Source organism: Lithobates pipiens, unplaced genomic scaffold (genome assembly GCF_037356315.1).
Source record: "Lithobates pipiens isolate NorthernLeopardFrog02 unplaced genomic scaffold, aLitPip1_a1.2 Scaffold_8, whole genome shotgun sequence".
Taxonomy (NCBI): domain Eukaryota; kingdom Metazoa; phylum Chordata; class Amphibia; order Anura; family Ranidae; genus Lithobates; species Lithobates pipiens.
In genome coordinates this window covers 77,969,217-77,993,209 of record NW_027507903.1, presented here as the reverse complement: position 1 = coordinate 77,993,209, position 23,993 = coordinate 77,969,217, and the positions used below count along the sequence as shown (strand labels likewise).

Genomic DNA, 23,993 nt, shown 5'->3' with positions numbered 1-23,993 from the left:
GAGGACACTCCAAAAATCCCATAATGCATTGAAAAATAGAATGCCGAACACTAATGAACGAGCGTTAATGAGCGTTAATGAGCGTTAATGAGCGTTTGTCGTTTTTTGCCGCTGAAAAACGGCACTTTGAACGCGAATTTCTGGCGTTCAGAAAAAAGCCCATAAACTCCACTGCTCATTAAAGCTGAAAAACGTCCATGTGTGCATGGACACATAGGCTAACATAGAGTGGAGTTTATGGGCTTTTACAAAAAACGCCCAAACGCCAATAAACTGCAGTTTATCAGCTTCAGTGTGCATGGAGCCAAAAAGAAAGCTTCACCTCTAATCACAGTTTTGTAATTTTGCATGTGTTAGTTGAACTATACATATCTAGGTGATCATGAATTTTCTCAGGACAAATTAGGCCTTCATTTGGTGATACATTTTAATGCATATCTGGTATGCATGGGGATTCCACATATGTGTGCATTATTTATTGTCTGTGATTGTAGTAGGGCCATGGAACAATAATGCACTTTTTTTTTTAATCCTACACAAAACACACTGACACTAATATTGGCACTGAGACTGACACTGACACTAGTATTAAACCTTTTCTGTATCCTGCTTAACCACTTGCTGACCACCCTATAGCACTTTTATTGCTAGAGGGCAGTAGCTGTGCACAAGATAACATATATACAGTATCTCACAAAAGTGAGTACACCCCTCACATTTGTAAATATTTTATTATATCTTTTCATGTGACAACACTGAAGAAATGGCACTTTGCTACAATGTAAAGTAGGGAATGTACAGCGTGTATAACAGTGTAAATTTGCTGTCTACTCAAAAAAACTCAACACACATCCATTAATGTCTAAACTGCTGGCAACAAAAGTGAGTACACTCCTAAGTGAAAATGTCCAAATTGGGCCTAAAGTGTCAATAATTTGTGTGGCCACCATTATTTTCCAGCAATGCCTTAACCCTCTTGGGCATGGAGTTCACCAGAGCTTCACAGGTTGCCACTATAGTCCTCTTCCACTTCTCCATGATGACATCACAGAGCTGGTGAAAGTTAGAGACCTTGCACTCCTCCACCTTTCATTTGAGGATGTCCCACAGATGCTCAATAGGGTTTAGGTCTAGAGACATGCTTGGCCAGTCCATCACCTTTACCCTCAGCTTTTAAAGCAAGGCAGTGGTCATCTTGGAAATGTGTTTGGGGTCGTTATCATGTTGGAATACTGCCCAATGGCCCAGTCTCCGAAGGGAGGGGATCATGCTCTGCTTCAGTATGTCACATTACATGTTGGCATTCATGGTTCCCTCAATAAATTGTAGCTCCCCAGTGCCGGCAGCACTCATGCAGCCCCAGACCATGGCACTCCCACCACCACTATGGTTAACCATAGGCAAGACACACTTGTCTTTGTACTCCTCACCTGGTTGCCACCACACACGCTTGACACCATCTGAGCCAAACTTCCCAAAGACAACATCTGGATATGATGCTGAGCACGTGCACCCAACTTCTTTTGTTGACCATGGCGAGGCCTGTTCTGAGTGGAACCTGTCCTGTTAAATTGCTGTATGGTCTTAGCCACCATGCTGCAGCTCAGGGTCTTTCCAATGTCCTTGGAGCCTAGGCCATCTTTATGTAGAGCAGCAATTATTTTTTTCAGATCCTCAGAGAGTTCTTTGCCATAAGGTGCCATGTTGAACTTCCAATAACCAGTATGAGAGAGTGATAACTCTAAATTTAACACACCTGCTCCCCATTCACACTTGAGACCTTGTAACACTAACGAGTCACATGACACAGTGACTGAGACCTTGTAACACTAACAAGTCACATGACATGGTGACTGAGACCTTGTAACACTAACAAGTCACATGACATCGTTGAGGGAAAATGGCAAATTGGGCCCAATTTGGACATTTTCACTTAGGGGTGTACTCACTTTTGTTGCCAGCGGTTTAGACATTAATGGCTGTGTGTTGAGTTATTTTGAGAAGACAGCCCACTTGACATTGTTATACAAGCTGTACACTCAATACTTTACATTGTAGCAAAGTGTAATTTCTTCAGTGTTGTCACATGAAAAGATATAATAAAATATTTCCAAAAAGTTCAGGGGTGTACTCACTTTTGTAAGATACTGTATATGTGATTGTACACTTCTGCCAGCAGGGGACACGCACACCGCTTCTGTATTTACAGTATAAGCTGATCTGCCGCTGCCAGGCATTCTATATCAGTCGGCACCCGCCAATCGTCGGGCAGAGACTTAGAACGGAGCTCTGTCTATGTAAACAAGGCAGAGTTCTGTTCTGACAGGGGGGAAGGGATGGATTCTGTGTTCCTGCAAAACAGGGACTCAAATCCATCTCTTCCCCCAGTAAAAGCAGCACACATAGTAAACACAAACATTGGTTAGGCACACATTTAAACCTTTGATTGCCCTAGATCAATGATCACTGTATTAGTGTCAATGGTTCAACATGTAGCAGAATACATATTGGCCTAAATTATTGAAGACATTTTTTTTATTTGGTCTTTATTTGTTTATAGTTCAAAAAATAAAATACGTGGAGGTGATCAAATATCACAAAAAGAAAGCTCTATTTGTGGGGGAAAAATGTATTTGTGTACAGTATTGCATGACTGCACAATTTGTCAGTTAATGTAACGCAGTGCCGTATTGCAAAAAGTGGCCTGGTCATTAAGGGGGTATATCTAGTGGTATATCAAGTGGTTAAAACACACTGACACCAGCATTGCCATTGACACTGCCAATGCCCCTAACGCTGACACTAGCACTAACCTAGATTATGCCCTATCTTTTTTTTTTTTTGAAAAGTCTTACTGTAGGGAATAGATGCAGTGTTGACCTTTAAAATAAGTGATTGGTGTGATTGATTATAACTGCAATCATGTGATGTGGAGTCACTCCTAACAGCTCCTGATCATTAATCCTAGACCAGGAGCTTGGTCTCTATGCTGAGGAATAACTACAGAGTGTGCCTGCAAAATTAAAACATGACACAAATAGTATATTACCAAAAGTATTGGGACACTTGCATTTACATGCACATGAATTTTAATGGCATCCAAGTCTTAGTCAGTTGAGTTCAATATTGAGTTGGCCTACCCTTTGTAGCTTTAACAGCTTCAACTCTTCTGGGTAGACTGTCCACAAGGTTTAGGAGTGTGTCTATGGGTACGTTTGACCATTCTTCCAGAAGCTCATTTGTGAGGTCAGGCACTGATGGTCTGGCTCACAGTCTCCGCTCGAATTCATCCCAAATGTGTTCTATTGGGTTGAGGTCATCCCAAACGTGTTCTATTGGGTTGAGGTCATCCCAAACGTATTCTATGGGGTTGTGCAGGACAGTCAAGTTCCTCCACCCCAAATTCACTCATCCATGGTTTTATGGACTTTGCTTTGTGCACATGACTAAGCTCTGGGGGCGGAGTGAAACACGTTGGGGGCATGGCCTGGTTGAAGTCCAGGCTGAGGTTGCCACTCTACTCACCTCTCTAGGATATCTTAAATGCATGATTTCCAGAGGCTATCCCTTTCTTTTTTGAACCCTTGCAGGAGCCAGGATGGGCTCCATCCCCTGTCAGCACTCTAACAGCAGCTGAAGATGCACCATTCACATACCCACTCGCTATCAAGCCTGAGCAGTGCACTCATTGTTTCCAAATCATTTGGTGGAGTGGGGATTATGGTGTGGGGTTGTTTTTCAGGGGTTATGCGTGGCCCCTTAGTTCCAGTGAAGGGAACTCTTACGGAGTAGGCATATTAAGTCATTTTGGACAATTTCATGCTCCCAACTTTGTGGGAAAAGTTTGGGGATGGCCCCTTCCAGTTCCAACATGACTGCGCACCAGTGCACAAATAAGGTCCATAAAGACATGGATGAGCGAGTTTGGGGTGGAGGAACTTGACTGGCCTGCACAGATGCAGGTGTCCCAATACTTTTTTTTTTTTACCACAAAAGAAAGCCCACCTCTATGAGGCCACATATGTGATACATCATTATCAAGAGTTTATTTATTTATTTATTTTGGATAAAGTGGGGAAGGATTAGAACACTTCACGTCAGGTTTTAATTGCTTTCCGTGACCCCATTAGTGAGATTCACCCTCTCTTTATTTGTCCTGTTTACCATTATCAATGAAAGTGAAAGTAAAAGAAAATCCTATATTTTGGGTTACCCCCAGAAAAGTAATGGAGGGATAATCTTCTGATGGAGAAACTAGTTCTATTGACCTGGGAGGCTCCAGGGGGTTTTCCTTAATTTGGAGGGATTTCCTCTCATTTCCTGTGTTAGCTATGGGACAGGAAGTGAAGGTAAATCTCCCCAAAATAAACTGACAGAGGTCATTACCCTCCCTTACTCAATCCAAGAATTTTAAAAGTTTATAGTTCAATTTTACATACTGCTATAGTATCCAATCTTCCAATCACTTTATATTAAGGAATATTTGTAAAAGTAAGGGAGCCATACCTGTGCTTTAATTGCGTTTTACATGCATTGCCATATAATCCACATTTTGCAGAAAGCAAGATTATTTTTAATGTAGCGTAAGGTACAGGTGTGAACAAGGCATTATATAGCCCTTCTACTGGGTTTTTGGCTAGCTACAACTGAGAAATTGACTCCTTCACATACAAAAATGGATGGCCGATAGGGATGAGTTTAGAGTTCGAGTCGAACTCATGTTCGACTCGAACATTGCCTGTTCACCTGTTCAGCGAACAGTGAACAATTTGGGCTGTTTGCGGCAAATTCGAAAAGCCGGAACACCCTGTACAAGTCTATGGGAGAAATCGAAAGTGATAATTTTAAAGGCTAATATGCAAGTTACTGTCCTAAAAAGTGTTTGGGGACCTGGGTCCTGCCCAAGGGGACATGGATCAATGCAAAATAAAGTTTTAAAAACTGACTTTTTTTCAGGAGCAGTGATTTTAATAATGATTAAAGTGAAACAATAAAAGTGTAATATTCCTTTAAATTTCGTACCTGGGGGGTGTCTATAGTATGCCTGTGAAGGGGCGCATGTTTCCCGTGCTTAGAACTGTCCCTGCACAAAGTGTCATTTCGCAAGGAAAAAAAGTCTTTTAAAATCACGGAGCCGGCAATTCATTCATTGAAAAGAAAAAAAAAAAAGCGTGGGGTTCCCCTAAATTCAATTACCAGGCCCTTCAGGTCTGGTATGGATATTAAGGGGAACCCCGCGTCACATTTTTTGTCCCCATCAACATGGGGACATGGTGCTTTGAGGGGTCACAGACCCCCAAAGCATCCTCCCAATGTTGAGGGCATGTGGCCTGGTACGGTTCAGGAGGGGGGGCGCTCTCTCATCCCCCCTCTTTTCCTGCAGCCTGCCAGGTTGCGTGCTCGGATAAAGGGTCTGGTAGGGATTTTTAGGGGGACCCCCACGTCAATTTTTTTTTTATTTGACGCGGGGTTCCCCTTAATATCCATACCAGACCTGAAGGGCCTGGTAATTGAATTTAGGGGAACCCCACGCTTTTTTATTTAAATTTTTTTTATCAATGTATGAATTGTCGGGTCCGTAATACAGAGAACACTCATTGAGTGTTCTCTGTATTACGGAAACCGACAATTCAAAGTGATTTTAAAAGACCTTTTTTTCCTTGCGAAATGACACTTTGTGCAGGGACAGTTCTAAGCACGGGAAACATGTGCCCCTTCACAGGCATACTATAGACACCCCCCTGGTATAAAAGTTAAAGGAATATTACACTTTTATTGTTTCACTTTACTATTAAAATCACTGCTCCTGAAAAAATGTCTGTTTTTAAAACTTTTTTTTGCATTGATCAATGTCCCCTGGGGCAGGACCCAGGTCCCCAAACACTTTTTAGGACAGTAACTTGCATATTAGCCTTTAAAATTAGTACTTTAGATTTTGAACATTTGAGTCCCATAGACTTTAATAGGGTTCTAAAGTTCACACAAAGTTTAGGTCTGTTCGCAGGTTCTGGTGCGAACCGAACAGGGGGGTGTTCGGCTCATCCTTAATGGCCGATAACAAGTTAGGCCTTAATGAAGCAAAGACCGAAGTGATACTTGTGGGCCCTCAATCAACCATCAATTTTCTCTCGGCCTGGCCCACGTCATTCTGCCCCATCCCAACGCCGGCAAAACAGGTCAGGAACCTAGGTATCATCTTTGATCCCTGCCAGTCATTTATACCTCACACAAAACTCTGTATCGAAAACTCCAATTTCTATATACAGAGACTTCGGAAAATTAAAGATCTATTTTTGTATGAAAACCGGCTAACTCTCGTACAGGCCCTTGTGCATTTCCAGATGGATTACTTTAAAAAAAAAAATTCTTGGACTTCCATTGAAGTGGCAAAGAAAATTGCAAGCAACTCAGAATCAAGCTGCTCGCTTGGTCTCCGGATGCGCCAGAACAGACCACATCTCTCCCGTGCTGGAAAAACTGCACTGGCTTCCTATCGCCAAGGCAATGTGCTATATGTATAGGGCACAGTGGAAAATGGGCCCAATTTATCTGTCTAAATGGGCCTCTCACCATGTAGCGTCAAGGCCACTGTGATCAGTCAGCTTACTTCTCACAGAACCGACAATCAGCATATTAAAATTTACTGGTAACAGACGCCTGGTTACAAAGGGCAATGAGCTGTAGAACTCCCTTCCAGCGTCTCTAAGGTCCTTACCCTCCCTCCTTAGTTTCAGGAAAGGTTTAAAAACCTTCCTCTTTATCCAGGCCTACGGACAATAGGATGAAGGATAGGAATCGTGCAAAAAACATGGATTTTGTATGTTCTTTTTCCTTCTCCATCTGGAGGATTAGTCCCCCCTCCCCCCTTTGATTTTTCTCTGTTTTACTTTACCTCTTTCATATTGGGCACCCTAGGCTCCCTTTTTAACGTTCTATTGGAAATCTCAACTTGATTTTAGGATCTCTGTGCGCCTAGACGCGCTCCTAACGGCGCGCATTCGGCGCAGTACTAATCCTATATCAAATCAAATATCAATATTGTATCAATAGTTCCTAATTAGGTCCACATTTTTCTGAAAAGAGTAGTGGAAAATGCCAGTTTAAGCACCCTGACAAAATACAGCACTTCACTTCTGAGGTGATTTCCAAGGCAAATAGCCAATACTTATTCCAACAACAAACAGTTAAAGGAAAACTGAGTTATCATGTAATCTGCAATGCAATACGAAAAACTTTCATTTTTCTTTTAAATGATTTTCTGTAGCTTTATAGCTGCATCATCTAGAATGACCCAAATTTTATTGCATATTAAAAATCTCTAATTTGAGTCTTGAATATTTGCAATATACTGCATGTATACAAATATCAGTAGTCTGATGGAAATGTTTTTATTTTACAATTAAATCTAAAACAGCAAATCTCTACGATTAATCCCCCGGTGGCGGGAGAAAACACGTCAAAGAAAATCTGATTGAGTGCGTATGGGGCTTCACAGTACTGAATGGGTTCTGGCTATCAACTACTTCACCCAAAAAGCAATAGAACAAATGGAAACAAAGAGACGCCGCATCCCTAGCTTGTCAAATAGAAAGAGATGTAAATGGCCTCAGCCTGTAACTCCTCCTCAGGTCACACCTTTGATGTGTTTTGTCCCGCCACCGGGACTTATGCATCGTTATAACACCTTGAGCAGCACTATAAGCTTTTATACGGTAACGTGGCTAAAGCAGCAAAGTCAAGCTACGCGAACAATCACAATCAAAAATCCCTATGTAAATGTCCCACGTTCAGGGCAGTCTTTAAGGCAGGGCAAAAGGGGCAGCTGCCCTGGGCCCTGTCATTGTTGTGGGGTCCAAAGCAGCTGCCTTATACTTGCCAACCATTCCAGTTTAAATTCCCTTGTCCCTTGAAGTTTTAGACCTGTGCTAATGCTGCCCAGCTCTGCCCTATTGTTGTGAAAAGATGACTCACCTGCAGACCCAGTGTTTACATGTAAATAACCATCATTCGTATGTAAATAGCAGCAGCATTCATATGTAAATATCTGAGCGCGGGGGCATTGATAGGTAAATAAAGGTGGCATTGATATGCATATCATGCCCCCCTGCAGAGAGAAGAAGATGTGCTGTAAACTATAGCATCCAGTGAGCAGTATTACTGTACAGTAATCTTTAGCAACCAATCAACAAGCAGAAATCATGTGCTGTAACCTTTAGCAACTAATCAGTGAGCCTTAATGTGTGCTGTAACCTCTAGCAACCAGTCAATAAGCGGTACAGATGTGAACAAGGCATTATATAGCCCTTCTACTGGGTTTTTGGCTAGCTACAACTGAGAAATTGACTCCTTCACATACAAAAATGGATGGCCGATAGGGATGAGTTTAGAGTTCGAGTCGAACTCATGTTCGACTCGAACATTGCCTGTTCACCTGTTCAGCGAACAGTGAACAATTTGGGCTGTTTGCGGCAAATTCGAAAAGCCGGAACACCCTGTACAAGTCTATAGGAGAAATCGAAAGTGATAATTTTAAAGGCTAATATGCAAGTTACTGTCCTAAAAAGTGTTTGGGGACCTGGGTCCTGCCCCAGGGGACATGGATCAATGCAAAATAAAGTTTTAAAAACTGACTTTTTTTCAGGAGCAGTGATTTTAATAATGATTAAAGTGAAACAATAAAAGTGTAATATTCCTTTAAATTTCGTACCTGGGGGGTGTCTATAGTATGCCTGTGAAGGGGCGCATGTTTCCCGTGCTTAGAACTGTCCCTGCACAAAGTGTCATTTCGCAAGGAAAAAAAGTCTTTTAAAATCACGGAGCCGGCAATTCATTCATTGAAAAAAAAAAAAAAAAAAAAGCGTGGGGTTCCCCTAAATTCAATTACCAGGCCCTTCAGGTCTGGTATGGATATTAAGGGGAACCCCGCGTCACATTTTTTGTCAGCTGCTATTTATTGTATGACTCAGAGAAGGTGGAGAGTGAAATTGCCCTGGGTCCAATCAATATTAAAGACGGCCCTGCCCACGTCTGTACAGAAAACACAGTGTTTGACACTTATAAATTTTGCTGTTTCCTAGTATTCTAAACACTTCTGGAGATAGAAACGATTGATTTGTTTTAGGCCAATCTGCTCTTTCTTTTTGTATCATTACAGAAATAAACAATGTATTAACACAAAAGAGATATTCTGCATTTGTCAGCTAGATACATGCAATAGCGTTATCTAATTCTTCTAAGTTGATGGATATTGCACTAGCAAGAAATCCCTGTTTGAGATTTCTGGAATGATGAAGTCAAATTTTAATCTTTGATCTGAATACCTCTCATTATTTCTTTGCTGGTTTGTATTTCAAGAAGAGTGAACAAAAACCTGCAAGGTTCTCATGGGCAAAAAACAATAAAACAAGACATGACAGGAAAGACAGCTTAACAGTAGACTAGTTTGATGTGTATATTTTTTAAACTTAAGACAAATACCCATGGAGCTGAGGATGTTTTGAAAGATGAACATTTAACTGCTTTTACACCAAAGCCATATAAAGAAAAATGTGCATTTATAGAGAAAATACTTTTTCCGTACATACACTGAGCAAAATTATAAATGCAACACTTTTGTGTTTGCCCCTATTTATTATGAGCTGAACTTAAAGAGCTACGACTTTTTCTATGTATACAAAAGGCCTATTGCTCTCAAATAGGTTCGCACCAGAACTTTCGAACCCCTGCGAAAGTTTGGACCCTATTAACGAACCCCATTAAAGTCAATGGGACCCGAATGTCAAAAATCTAAATTGCCCATTTTGAAGGCTTAAATGCAAGCAATTGGGCATACAATGGTTATAGGGGTTCGGGTCTTGCCCTGGGGGACATGTAGCAATAAAAAAAACATCATTTTTAACCACTTGCCGACCAGCCGCCGCAGTTATACTGTGGCAGAATGGCACGGGCAGGCGAATTTGCGTTATGTCACCTTAAGGAGACCACTAGGGGCATGCGCACGTGCCCACAGCTCATACCCCATGTCTAGAATTTGCTGCAGCAATAATTATGTTTATAAAGCCAAAAAAAAGACATTTTCCCTGCAAGTTGCCTTTATTTTGCTCAGCAACAGCTGGGGAGTGTAAATGATGAGGCCACAATGTAGTGCACTGGGAACAAGATTATAGATTTTTTGGATACATTCTGGTGTCACTTTGACTTTGGATAGACGTAACGGGTGCATAAAAATTGGTCTATGGGTGTCAATGGCGCCTTCCCACCATAACCCTATAGAGGTAATCTGGATGAAAGAAAGAATTGTCCTTTCTGTAAAAAAAATTGCAATGATATGCACCTGTCAAACAGGTGCAGAAAAATTGTTCTTTGAGTGTTGGTGGTGCCTTCCCACCATAACCCTATAGAGGTACTCTGGATGAAAGCAAAAATCGTCCTTGCTGTAAAAAATGCAATAATATGCACCTGTCAAACAGGTGCATAAAAATTGGTCTGTGGGTGTTAATTGTGCCCACGACACCTATACCTAAAAAACATTCTTCCAGATTAAATAATTGAACACCCTCAAAGCCAGGCAGCCTCAAAGTCCTGCAGAGATTCCACATCCCAAAAGGGATCATCTGCCTCTCCTTGTCCTCCCAGACATTATTGAAAGGGAGGGGGCAGTGCTTATAAGCAGATATAAGGAAGACGTTGAAATCTGTACGTAGATGCACTTTGATCAATGTAAAGAGGTGTTTGGTGCACTTTAATTTGAGTACTCACACTACACAGACACACTCCACAGATACACTATAATATACAGCAATATAATGTGCCAAACATACAGTGACGCATATAACTATATGCCGTTAAGCTGGCAGTAAGGCATACAGAACTATATGGCGTTAAACCAGTGTTCTGTCAAAAAGTGTCCGGCCATCATATAGTGTCCGCCCCGTACTGAGCAGGCGCGGTGCTTGCGCAGTACGGAGGAGAAGGAGACTCTGAAAGTCTCATAAGAAGAACAGCACCTGCGCACTGAGTCTAGGTGCAAGCCCCACCATCCAAGTGGATATACAATAGCAGATAGTAACAGGGCCCCTTGCGGGCTCGCTTCGCTCACTGCGCTTCGGGGCATGGCCTCGCTTCGCTCACCACGCTTCAGGCACGGCCTCGCTTTGCTCTGTTATTTTTTATTCTAATCCTATGTCAACTTGGATGGTGGGGCTTGAACCTGGACTCACAGCGCAGGCACCGTTCATCTTCGGAGACTTTCGGTGTCTCCTTGTCCTCCTTACTGCACAATCGCAGTACAGGGTGGACACTATCTGATGGGGGACACTATTTGACATATCACCGGCAGTAATGCACACAGAACTATATGGTGTTAAACTGGCAGTAACGCATGCAAAACGATATGGCATTAAACTGGCAGTAACACACACAGAAGTAAATAGTGTTAAATGGGGCAGGGAACTCGTCCATAGTAATATGTTACATGTTACACCCTACATACAGGCGCAACATGTAACATGCTATTAATGGTAAACAAAGCCCTTACGATCTCCTTAGTTCACAACCAAGGCTCTTAAGTTGAGTTTCAGACATTTTCAAAGGCCTGATTTACAACTATGCAATGGAGGAAAATTAAGAATTTCTGTAGTGCATGAAACCTCTTCTATGTCCTGGAATGTGCCCTCTGAGTCATTCTTAATAGTTACCCAAATGCAACAGCCAACACACATGTGCTAATTTGCACCGCAATGCATGTAACTTATTGCCATGTGCTGTAGGAGATATGATTTTAAAAAATGGTGCCTGTACTTTTTGCAATTGTCACACATAGGGCAGCCTGCTGAAATGAAAAACCTTTGTGTGTTTACATTAGAAGGCTGGCAAGCTGCCAAGAACTGCTTTCACATAAAAAAAAAAAAATTCTGCCACTATTGTGAAATTTAAAGTAGTTCTATGCATTAAAGTGAAAAAACCTTCTGTGCTGCAGAATCACCCCCAGCCCATCATACTTTCCTGAGCCCGATCCAATCCAGCGATGTGCATGAGAGCAGCGTCTCTCACTGATGTCTCCCTCCTCCTTGGGCAGATTGATAGCAAGGGAGCCATTGAGATAAGTATACCATGTTTGTTATTTTAATTAAAAAAATGAAGCTATAATATTGCTTTAAACATGTATTTCTCCGCAAATGCCTATAGCTAGAAGTGAATGATGGCTTGTTTTAAAGTGAGTTTATGGTTTGTTCAGAATGTGAAAAAAGCATTGTTTGGGCACATATTCATTTTAAATATTGTATTGTAGCTAATAAGGAAAAGGTACATTTGGAACTACTATTTATCTGGTTAAACTAGTGTATTTTGGTGAATGGACTTTTAAGAATATGTTAAAGTGTTTATCATGTGCTTGGATCAGATAATATATGGAAATATAGGTATGTATAACTATAAAATACCTCTAAGTAGCTCTCTTTATACTGTAATTATTGGGCAATATACTACATTTGAAAATGTTTTCTATGCTATTCATTTATATGAACGTTTATGTTTTAACTTGGTTGTTGACCCGAAATGTCCATTTAAAGTGGTTGTAAAGGCAGAAGGTTTTTTATCTTAATGCATTCTATGCATTAACCTCCCTGGCGGTATGATTCAGTCTGGAATTAGGTGCTGAAAGCGGTACAATTATTTTGCATGAAAATCTGGCGTTTTATTTTGTAGTCCTGTAATTCTTAGGAATAACGCTCTTAAATCTCTTCAAACCAGAGTCTAGCAGACATCCCGGGTATGATAAAGTTTATAATATAATAAAGAATAATAAAAATTATTCAATAATGTAATCAAATCCTAAAACACTGAAAAGGGGACACTTTTTTTGTTGCTATGGACAATCTCTAAATTCCAGGCAGAAAAAACAGTATTTATAATATAAAAGTGCATGCAGGGCACTGCACAGACCACTAGGGACAAAGGGGGTGTGTATTTTTTAATACAGCACTGTAATCTGTAAGATTACAGTGCTGTGCTGTGTGTGTTTTGTGTGTTTTTACTTTTTTGAATTTGCCGCCGTTCTCCGCTCCCGTGCGCCGTAACGTCGCAGGGAACGGAGCTCGGCAGCACTCGGCACTGTGAATCGAGCGGAGGACAGCTCGATCACACAGCGCGGGGGACATCGCTGGATCCAGGGGACAAGGTAAGTAAGTCTCACTGTGTCCTCCCCTGCATCCAGCGATGCTATCCCGAGTCTGGCTCGGGGTTACCGCTCCTGCTAGTAAATTCCTAACCCGAGCCAGACTCGGGATTACCGCTAGGGAGGTTAAGATAAAAAGCCTTGTGCATGCAGAAGCCCCACAGCCCCTCTAAAACTTAGCTGAGGTCCCTCTATGTCCAGCAATGCTGCAGGAGTGTCTCGGTTGCCCAGGACTCCCCTCCTTATTGGCTGAGACAACAGCATGGCCCATTGGATCAAAGTTAGTCAGCCAATGAGGAGAGAAAGGGGGCAGGAGGGGGCGGGCCATGGCTCCGTGCATGAATGGACACAGGGAACTGTGGCTCAGCTCGGGTGCCCCCATAGCAAGCTGCTTGCTGTGGGAGCCGAAAGGGAGGAGAACAGAACAGAACAGGAGGGAGAGGCCAGGAGAGCTAACTATGGACCTGAGAAGAAGAGGATCTGGGCTTCTCCATGGAAAACCACTGCGCAGGGCAGGTAAATACTGTTTAACATGTTTGTTATTTTTAATTTAAAAAAAGTCTTTACAATCACTTTAACTAAACTACTCCAAACTTCCTAGTTAAGCCTAGTGGGTAAGAGTTTTTGTTTTTCTCCTTTTATAACAGTTCTCGTTACAATTAAAGGCTGCGTTGGCAAGAATGCATAAGTTATTTTATTTATATATTTTTTTACCGTGTTCTCTCTCACGACTCATGGACAGTATATTAGTTACATATAAATAAAGAGAGATCTACTTACCATTGCCTATACTCGCAGTAGGCATATTGAGGGAAAAGTAAAAAAAAAAAGAATTATTAGTAAAAGCATAAAAATAACAGTAAATACAAATTTGTAATTTCCAGAATTGTCAGTGATTAATAATGCTTCCTGTGAAGAATAATAAAAATAGGTTATTGCATTGCACTTATTACGAGGTACTAAAATGAATATGTTACTGAAAAAAAAAAATAACACAGTATAAGCTTTGGCTAGCATGTGCTGTTATAAAATATAATTAAGATAGATCTTAAGGTATATCTTGTTCTTAAACTGGATCCACGGGGCAGTTTGTAATATTTCTTAGCACTTCTAAATGTTATATGCCAACTTCCCTAAATACTGTTTTCTTAAATAAAATTTAAAAGAAATAACATTCCAAGTTTTGAAGATGGATCCCTTCTGATGTAGGGGGACTTTCCCAGATTGCAAGAATAACTTGTGGCAGTGTGGAATTGTAAGTCTTGTTGCAAATTTTCACTGGCAAGTTGTACACTTGCCAAACACTTGAAGCACACGTTCTAGTTTAAACGTTTCCAATTTGTAGAAAATCTGCCTGGCAAGTCTAGCAATAGTTTAGCAATTCATTTTCAAACTTGCTCAACTGTTTGCTAGCTTGCTTGATGCTGGTTTGGGTAGTTTGGGAAGAGCAGCTGGTGGTTTAGTTGATTAGATTTAATTTCATGGAAGTGCTAACATTGAGGTATCCGGATGTTCAGATATTTTCTTTTCATTCAGATTCCTACAATACCCTTTTCAGCATCTATCTTGCTTTCACCACAATTATGCTGCTTCCTCATATATCTATTGCTCTCATGCCTAGCAATAATATGCAGCCCACACAGAATAAGTAATGACCTAAGGTAAAATCCTGTATACCTTATCTCCCTGATGGGATAATTATAGAAGTTGGCTTGTGTAAAATAGATACAATGTTTTACTTAAACGGAGTAAAAAAAATGCTTTATCCTAATCAAAAAATGTCTGAGGCCGCGTACACAAGCGGGGACTGTTCGCTCAACTTTGTCCGTCAAACAGTTTCAGCGGACAGTCCGCTCAAAATTAGCATGGACGGACTTGCCCACACACGACGACTGAAGCAGCTTGACACCAGAGCAGGAGATGGTAGCAGAGCTGGTATGCAAGCAGCGACCAGCGGCAGCCAGGTAACATGGGACCAAGTCAGCGGGCAGAGACTTGGTCCCATGCTGACTTGGTCCCATGTTACCCGGCTGCCGCTGGTCGCTGCTTGCATACCAGCTCTGCTACCATCTCCTGCTCTGGTGTCAAGCTGCTTCAGTATCATGTTCTTAGGACTGTGACCCTCAGCTTCATCCAAATAAAAGTGGACTTCACCAGCCAGCTACTCCAGAACACGTGTCCTCAGACTTTCTACACCTTCAGCATTATTAGGCAGGAGGAGAAAAGGAGGCCTCCACAACATTCTAGTCGTCACCAGCCATTCGATGATACGACACCTTGAGACTTCCGAACAGACCGGAACGGACTTCGATCACGGAACACCCGAAGGTGTGGGCTGTGTTTTACCTTCCCGCCCGGAAAGTGGATTCGAGTCGTCCGGGTGACTGTGGAGCGTCCGAGGAACCGTCTCGACCGATTCGAATCGTTTGGGAATTCGTATCTGCGCACATTACTAGATGTTCTGGTAAGCCTGCATTACTTACTTGAGTTGCTGCTGTGAAAAAGTTTACGGGGTCAAGCACCTTCACCTGAGATACACGGGATCAACTTTATTTTTTGTTCACCTATATCTCATATGATCAATTAATTTTATTTTTTGTTCACCGATAAATAATTATCTTCACGTGTATGGGACCTTGAAAAGTCACTTTCACACATTCAAGGCAGGGGACTTTCTTTGAATGTTTTGTTTTGTCTTTTGTTTGCTTTTCTAGCAACAATTTTTGGTAAATACACTTTTTTGCATTAATAATTTTTTGAAAAAAATGTTTTTGGTTTAACGACTAAATAACTTTTTGCATAATATCTCTCATCACTGATGTTCACTGATGTTCAGTTTTCGGAATCACTAACACTAAGGTTTTTCATGAAAATTGATTTTACTGTATTTAGTTATATGTAAATTTATTCAATAGCAAGCGCTGCACTGTTATTCACATTTTTGTTACTTAGGCCTAGTATCTGGGTTATTGTGTTCAGCTGCTGTTTTTTTAAATAATTTTCTTCATTGTAATATTTTTTACTAAGCGCAGATTTTATATTTTGATTTTATAATCTAATATAGCCCAAGGATCATAGACCATTTAGGTAATGAACAAACCTAGACAGAGCAAATTGTGAGCATGTCTCTATGTGCAAGGTCCTCACAGTCCTTATACTTAAGCCTAATAAGGATTCTATATAATGTGAATCCTATCGCCCTATCTCTCTTATTATTAAAGATGCAAACATTTTACCCTATACCCTTTTGACAAAAAATTCCTCTCAGTTCATACACTGCTCTTTGTAACTTATTGACCAATTTAGATATTGGGAGATAATACAACTTCCTCCTAAAAATTATATTACAACAAATCCATATCCTCGCCTAACAATCCTTCAACACAAAGCCCTTTAATGGGCGCAGCTACCTTTGGATCTGATGGGTAGAATTCATTTATTGGAATCATTTCTTTTAAAAATACTATACATCATCGCCAATGCTCTCTGATATTCCTCACCTTATAAAAATAATTCTATTTGCAACAATACTACCCCCCTCCCCCCCACACACACACACACACACACACCTGTATTTCACTAGAGACTCCATAACAGGAGATCAACACCCTCCTTGTTTGTAACCTTAAAGATTAAAACCTCACTTGAACTTCTCCTACATATCGTAACAATTATTAAGGGAGAATGGTCTATCTTTCCTAATATTCCTACCTGGTTTTCATTTTTTTTTCAGTTCTAAACATATCTTAATGCACCACTCCCGGTAGACAAATTTGCACACACAAATTTATTCTCTGGAAAATTGTAGCAATTTTGAAATTTACAAAGGGACTTTGGTCTTTCTTACATAGTACATATATTCAATTACTACCAACAATCCCAACTTGAAACAAATACTCTTACAACCATGAAAAAATAAGTTGGTTGCTAGGTATTATTTAGTCCTCCTAGGTGAATGTACTGTTAGATATCATATGGCTACAAAAAGGTGGCAAAGTAAAGTCTTATGCCACGTACACATGATCGGACTATCCGGCGGACCATTCGATCGTGTGGGGGCTCCAGCTGACTTTTTCTTCCCAAATATGGGAAATAAGACTTGCTTCAAAATTGTCCGCCGGACTCGGCTTTTAATGGACAATCCGTTCGTCTGTGTGCTAGTCCGGCAGACTAAAACGGGAGCTAGGGCAGCTATTGGCTACTGGCTATGAACCTCCTTATTCTACATCATCATGTTAGAATCTGCCGGACTTTTGGAGTGATCATGTGTGGCCAAGTCCGTTCGCTTGAAAGTCCAGCGGACCTCAGCTGTAAAGTCTGGCGGACAATCCACCGGACTATGTCCGCCGGATAGTCCGATCATGTGTACGTTGCATTAGACTGTTTATTTAAAATAAAAATAATCTAAGCTTACAGCTGATAATTTGCCATGTTCCAGTTGATTAATCACCAACCATGCTAAAGACCACATTCATACAGACCGAACAAGCCAGCATCGGGAAATCAGGCCAGTTCAAATCACTGGTACAGCTTTGGTATAGCTTGTGTAGGCGTCTGGGAATAACACATTATTACAGTACCTACAGATTGTATAAATATTTGAATCGTCCTTCATATTCACTTCCCAGAATGCCCTGTACAGCAAACTATAGATTGAGTGAGTTAAGGCCAATAAGTGCTGTACTACTTTGCACAGGACAACAAACATTTTTTAAAAGACCCTGTCACCAGAGAAGCAGCTTTAAAAATATTTTCGCCCCCTAAGCTATAAATGTTCAAATTGTCAGAGAAATCTAACACTTTATAGAGTGTCAAATCCAGCTCTCTGCAGGGCGTTCTTCTCCTGCCAATGCTAGATCAGCATAGCAGATGTGAACGGCTTCCTTCTCGACAGCTTTCAGATCAGTTGTTTGTCTTGTTAAGGCATAGGGGTTTATATACTAAAGGCAAATAGGCTTTTTCCTTTGAAAAATTCCCTTAACTTAGTGAATGTAACAAAATTTCACTTTGCAAAGAACAACCCAATTCCATGCAAGGAAAATGAAGGGAAAAACGTTTTTTGCTTGCATATTATTGGATAATAGAAGTCAGCAGGGCTTCACTTTCTTCACTAAGCTAAGAGAAAATTCCTTTGCAAGGTGAACAACCTATTTTCCTTTAATAAAACAACCCCATAGAGTAGAAGAATATAGCAGCTGAGCAGAGAGAGCTCAGTTCATGCTTGCATTACTATACTGCTACTGACACTGCCCACATCCACGCCTTCAGCTTGGTTGATAACCATTCATGAGTGTCTCTAAAGGAACGGCTCTAAATCTGATGGGTCCATTACTGTCCTGTCCATGAAAGAAGACATCAGCAACAGTTTGCAACCTCTCTGTCCACTATTACAAATGAGGAAAATGGTATTAGTAATTTTGGACAGGATGCTATAAAAAAAAACTGACATTTTTAATATAAGTGTTCAAAATGTCATAGGAAGCTTTTAATTACTAAATCTCATAAGTTGATATTGTATCTCTAGAAGACCCTCTAGAAATGATCATTTTTACTCTTCTTAAAAGACACCTCATAAAACCTCATTATCATTTTCAGATATAAGCTAGCTATATATTAAGAAGCAATGACCTTTGCAATAATCTTTGTGAATGGAATTTTGTATAAAAAATACATTCAGTATAATGATACCACACACATGCAGCACATTCAGCACATTTGTACAATGTACACTATTTAGTTAAAAGCATCATTTTTGAATTGCACATTTATAGAAAATGCTGCATTTTTTTGCGGTTTACTGAACTGACTTTTTAGACAAATACATATACACTGAGCAAAATTATAAATGCAACACTTTTGTGTTTGCCCCTATTTATCATGAGCTAAACTTAAAGATCTATGACTTTTATCTACACAAAAGGCCTATTTCTCTCAAATATTGTTCACACATGTAAATCTGTGTTAGTGAGCACTTCTCCTTTGCCAAGATAATCCATCAGCCTTACAGGTGTGGCATATCAAGATGCTGATTAGACCGCATGATTATAGCACAGGTGTGCCTTAGGCTGGCCACAATAAAAGGCCACTCTAAAATGTGCAGTTTTATCACTATGCTACAGATTTTGCAAGTTTCGAGGCAGCGGGCAATTGGCATGCTGACTGCAGGAATGTCCACCAGAGCTGTTGCCCTTGAACTTAATATTCATGTCTCTACCATAAGCTGTCTCCAAAGGTATTTCAGAGAATTTGGCAGTACATCCAATCGGCCTCACAACCGCAGACCATGTGTAACCACCACCTCCACCAGCATCTTCACCTCCAAGATCGTCTGAGACCAGCCACCCAGACAGCTGCTGCAAATATTGGTTTGCATAACCAAAGAATTTCTGCACAAACTGTCAGAAACCATCTCAGGGAAGCTCATTTACATACTCTTCATCCTCATCTGGGTCTTGACCTGACTGCAGTTTGTCATCATAACCGACTTGAGTGGGCAAATTCTCACATTCATTGATGTCTGGCACTTTGTAGAGGTGTTCTCTTCATGGATAAATCCCGGTTTCCACTGTACAGGGCAGATGGCAGACCGTGTGTATGGTGCTGTATGGATGAGCAGTTTGCTGATATCAACATTGTGGATCGAGTGGCCCATGGTGTCAGTGGGGTTATGGTATGGGCAGGCGTATGCTATAGACAATGAACACAGGTGCATTTTATTGATGGCATTTTGAATGCACAGAGATACATTGACGAGATCTTGAGGCCCATTGTTGTGCCATTCATCCATGACCATCACGTCATGTCACAGCATGATAATGCACGGCCCCATGTTGCAAGGATCTGTACACAATTCCTGGAAGCTGAAAACATCCAAGTTCGTGAATGGCCAGCATACTCACCAGACATGTCACCCATTGAGCATGTTTGGGATGCTCTGGATCGGCATATATGACAGCGTGTTCCAGTTCTCGCCAATATCCAGCAACTTCACACAGCTATTGAAGAGGAATCTACCAACATTCCACAGGCCACAATCAACAACCTAATCAACTCTATGCGAAGGAGATGTGCTACACTGCGTGAGGCAAATGGTGGTCACACCAGATACTGACTGGTTTTCAGATCTCCCCGAACCCCCTAATACAGTAAAACTGCACATTTTAGAGTGTTTCTTTATTGTGGCCTAAGGGGAAACCTGCACAATAATCATGCCGTCTAATCAGCATCTTGATATGCCCCACCTGTGAGGTGGATGGATTATCTTGGCAAAGGAGAAGTGCTCACTAACACAGGTTTAGACAGATTTGTGAGCATAGAATAAGTCGTAGATCTTTAAGTTCAGCTCATGATAAATGGGGCAAACACAAAAGTGTTGCATTTATAATTTTGCTCAGTGTGTGTGTGTGTGTATATATATATATATATATATATATATATATATATATATATATATATATACACACATACATACATACACACATACATAAATGAAGCACACAGCAGCACAAAAGGATGTCAAGTGACTGGGAAATACTGTTTATTCATATTGTATAATCTAACATACAACTTAATGGGTATACACCCTTCACAAGGGTTGTCCACTCACACACACGGCCTACGAATTGTCTGTGCTGGCTGTTATCGCCCCCTTTGGCAACTGTGGTGCCTGGAGATGAGACCCTGTGATTTTTTGGAGACTTTCGATGCCACACTGCTACTGCGCAGATGCAGATGTAAGTTTAGTATGCAGCCCGGTAACAAACCTTCATATACCATTTTTCCTATTTATTTATGTTTATGTTTTCTTACCCCTACCTCAACTAAAATCAATTATCCTTTGATACTATTTAGAACTAATATTTTCTGTTTTTATATATTTTCCATGGTTTATGCTTCTGATGAGCGGGTACAAGGCCGCAAAATGCACCAAGCCTTACACTTTACTATCATTCTACCATGGACCAATTCATATTCTCTACGATTTTATTCATGCTTATAATCATTCATTATATGAATTATGTTTATTTATTTTTATTTTTTCTCCCCTCTTCTCCCAAACTTTTGATATATTTAGTATTGTTTTTAACTTACCTGTGTTTATAATACCTATCCATTGTCTGTTCTACAACTGTCTCAATGATTGCGGACTACTATGTAACTTATGTTGTAAATGATCAAATGCTTTGGAGGTTATATACCCATTAAGTTGTATGTTAGATTATATAACAAGAATAAACAGTATTTCCCAGTCACTTGACTTCCTCTTGTGCTGCTGTGTGCTTCATACAAAGTCCCTATATATATATATATATATATATATATATATATATATATATATATATAGGGTTGGGTTGTGTCTAAAAGGTCAGTTCATATATATAGAGAGAGAGAGACTATTTGAACAGTCAGTTGGAAGTCATCACTAAGCTCGAATAACTACTTATTGTAATACCAGCTCAAACTAGAATAGCAATGTGAGTGTTAAGTGTTATAACTAGCACTTGGCTAATCAGTCTAACATGAAATGTGCTACGCATCTCAATATCACAATATAATGTTTGTGCTGATGCAGTCTGAACATTGATTTGCAGAACGTAAAAACTAACTATATTTAAAGACTTGTGTTTACATTGAATTTTGAAGTATTTTGTTTACTTTGAATGTATGAGGGGGGTTCAAGTCAAACCAGGACTTTTCATTTTACAGCTAAACAAAGGGATGCTATTGTGGTGGTACTACATTCAGTAGTAAGTGGCAAGTTTGTCCTAGTACTGATAGGCAGCTCATATGCAAAAATATCAGGAATTAAAAAAACAAGTACATGATGGTATTAAGTATATTGAAGTGCATGTCAAGCCAAAAATTGTTTTCTAATTTTGGAGAGAGTAGGAAAGGTGTCAGGGCTGGGGTCATCCCTTCCTTCTCAGAGCTGGCCACTCAGCTGTCGGCTAATTGCCAGCTCCTATCTCTCCACAGGTACTCAGCTGTTGATGATATCCTGCCCGTCATTCCTGCATACTTAAGCTTTTCAGCCCAGTGGATCTCAGCCTTCACCTACTGTTAGAAACCATGAAATCAGGCCAAGACAGAAGTACAGTTACATCACACTTGTTTAATAATAAAAGTAAAAAGAACAAACATGGTCAACATCACAGAAAATCTCCTGCGATCCTGTTCAAGACTTGCTTTGCTGACATCCCTTCTGGCTCCAGATCCTGCTTGCTGTTCCACTACATTGATTTCTGACTTCTGGCTTGGCCGACTATCCATCCCGGTTACTGAACTTTGGCTATGTTTTGACTATGTTTGTTCTTTTTACTTTTGTTATTAAACAAGTGTGATTTAACTGTACTTCTGTCTCGGCCTGATTTCATGATCCGTGGCCATCTTGATTGGCTGGTGCAGGGTGACATCACTTCTGCCTATGCACAGGAGTTTAGTAATCCCAATACACAGTGTCTGCACTGGAAAGTGAACTGAGCTGCGCATGCACAGCTCAGTGTACATTCAAAAAAACACAGCGAGTAGGCACGTGGGTTTATTTTATTGCTGTAGAGACACTGAAAACCTGTTCTGCAATAAAGAGCCTGGCTGCAAGCAATTTTCTATTTTGACACTTTAGTTCTTCTTTAAATCTATAGATTTAGTTCAACGTTAATGTGTTTTTTCCCTTGCTCTCCCTTCCTGTAAGCAATACTGCTTTAGTAAATCAGCCTCAATGTTTGTGAAACAACCAAAAAAAAGACTATAAAGTAAATGATGTAAGATAGAACGATTCTGTTTTTTTTTTTTTAACAAACACCAACATTTTATACTGTCTTCCATTTTTATATCTATATATCTCTCATAGCCTTAAATGACCTTTAGTAGTTATTTATATGACAATGAGAAAGGCTGAATTTCACACAGAGATAACTGCTCTCCACGGAGCAATGCAATCGCTGTTCCCACTGCCTGTTTTCCAGAAAGTAAGAGAAAGGGGACATAGGAAATAAAGCATGGTAAGCCCTTCTCTGCCCATTGCTCCAACATGATTTATACCCAGATAGTTTGCATAGCATACCTCTGTTTCTGCAGAGATAGATAATATCTTTATAAGATTTTAATACTCAGTTTAAGAAATTGCAGAACAGAGGTGGGAAAAAGAATCTTGTTCACTTGATCAGGAATTTCAAGTGAAAAAAAAAAAAATAATAATCACCTTGTCCATTACTATTTCACTGATTTTCTGTAGCCGGTGAAGATTTCATCAACCTGACCGACAATGACATAATGCAGCAAAGGTCTGTATCAGCTGCAGGCACTTCTGCACTCAAGTCTCTTGGTGGCTTACATTATCCTCCTAACACAGCAGTTGCCGTTACTTACAGTTTTTATGGGTCTAATTTCATACAAAATAAAAAGGTTTTATCCATAATGATAATTTAATTATTTCATTTAAAAAATAGTTTTTGCTTCTAGCTATTTAACCCTATCTAAGATTAGGGATATATTGAGAGTTATAGGTGTTTTTGTAGCCAAGTGATCTCCCCACTATAAATAAAAAAACTAGCACATTTACATATCAAAATAAAACAAGCTGAATTACCATATTAAAATCAAAGCAAGCTTTCCTGACACATTTTATTAGTCTTATCTCAGTTCCTGATGTACTAGACTGGAAGGTATTTTGCCACAATACTATTTCTTCTACTGTTCAAAATTAAAAAGAGAAGTTTGGTGTGACAGACCCAACCAGGACAGGACAGTCTGGCTCGGGGTGGAATTTCAGTACCATTAGCGGTAACCCCGAGCCAGACTCGGGATCGCATCGCAGGAT

At 40.3% G+C, this 23,993-nt stretch overlaps 1 protein-coding gene across 1 annotated transcript in view; it reads right to left on the bottom strand.

Moving 5' to 3' along the window:
• Positions 1-23,993, bottom strand: part of UNC13C (unc-13 homolog C) — an 857,791-nt gene that overhangs the window by 581,926 nt on the left and 251,872 nt on the right. Inside the window, exon 7 of the mRNA XM_077472480.1 lies at positions 13,955-13,960. Coding sequence (XP_077328606.1) covers positions 13,955-13,960 — 6 coding nt within the window. The remainder of the gene's footprint in view (positions 1-13,954; positions 13,961-23,993) is intronic.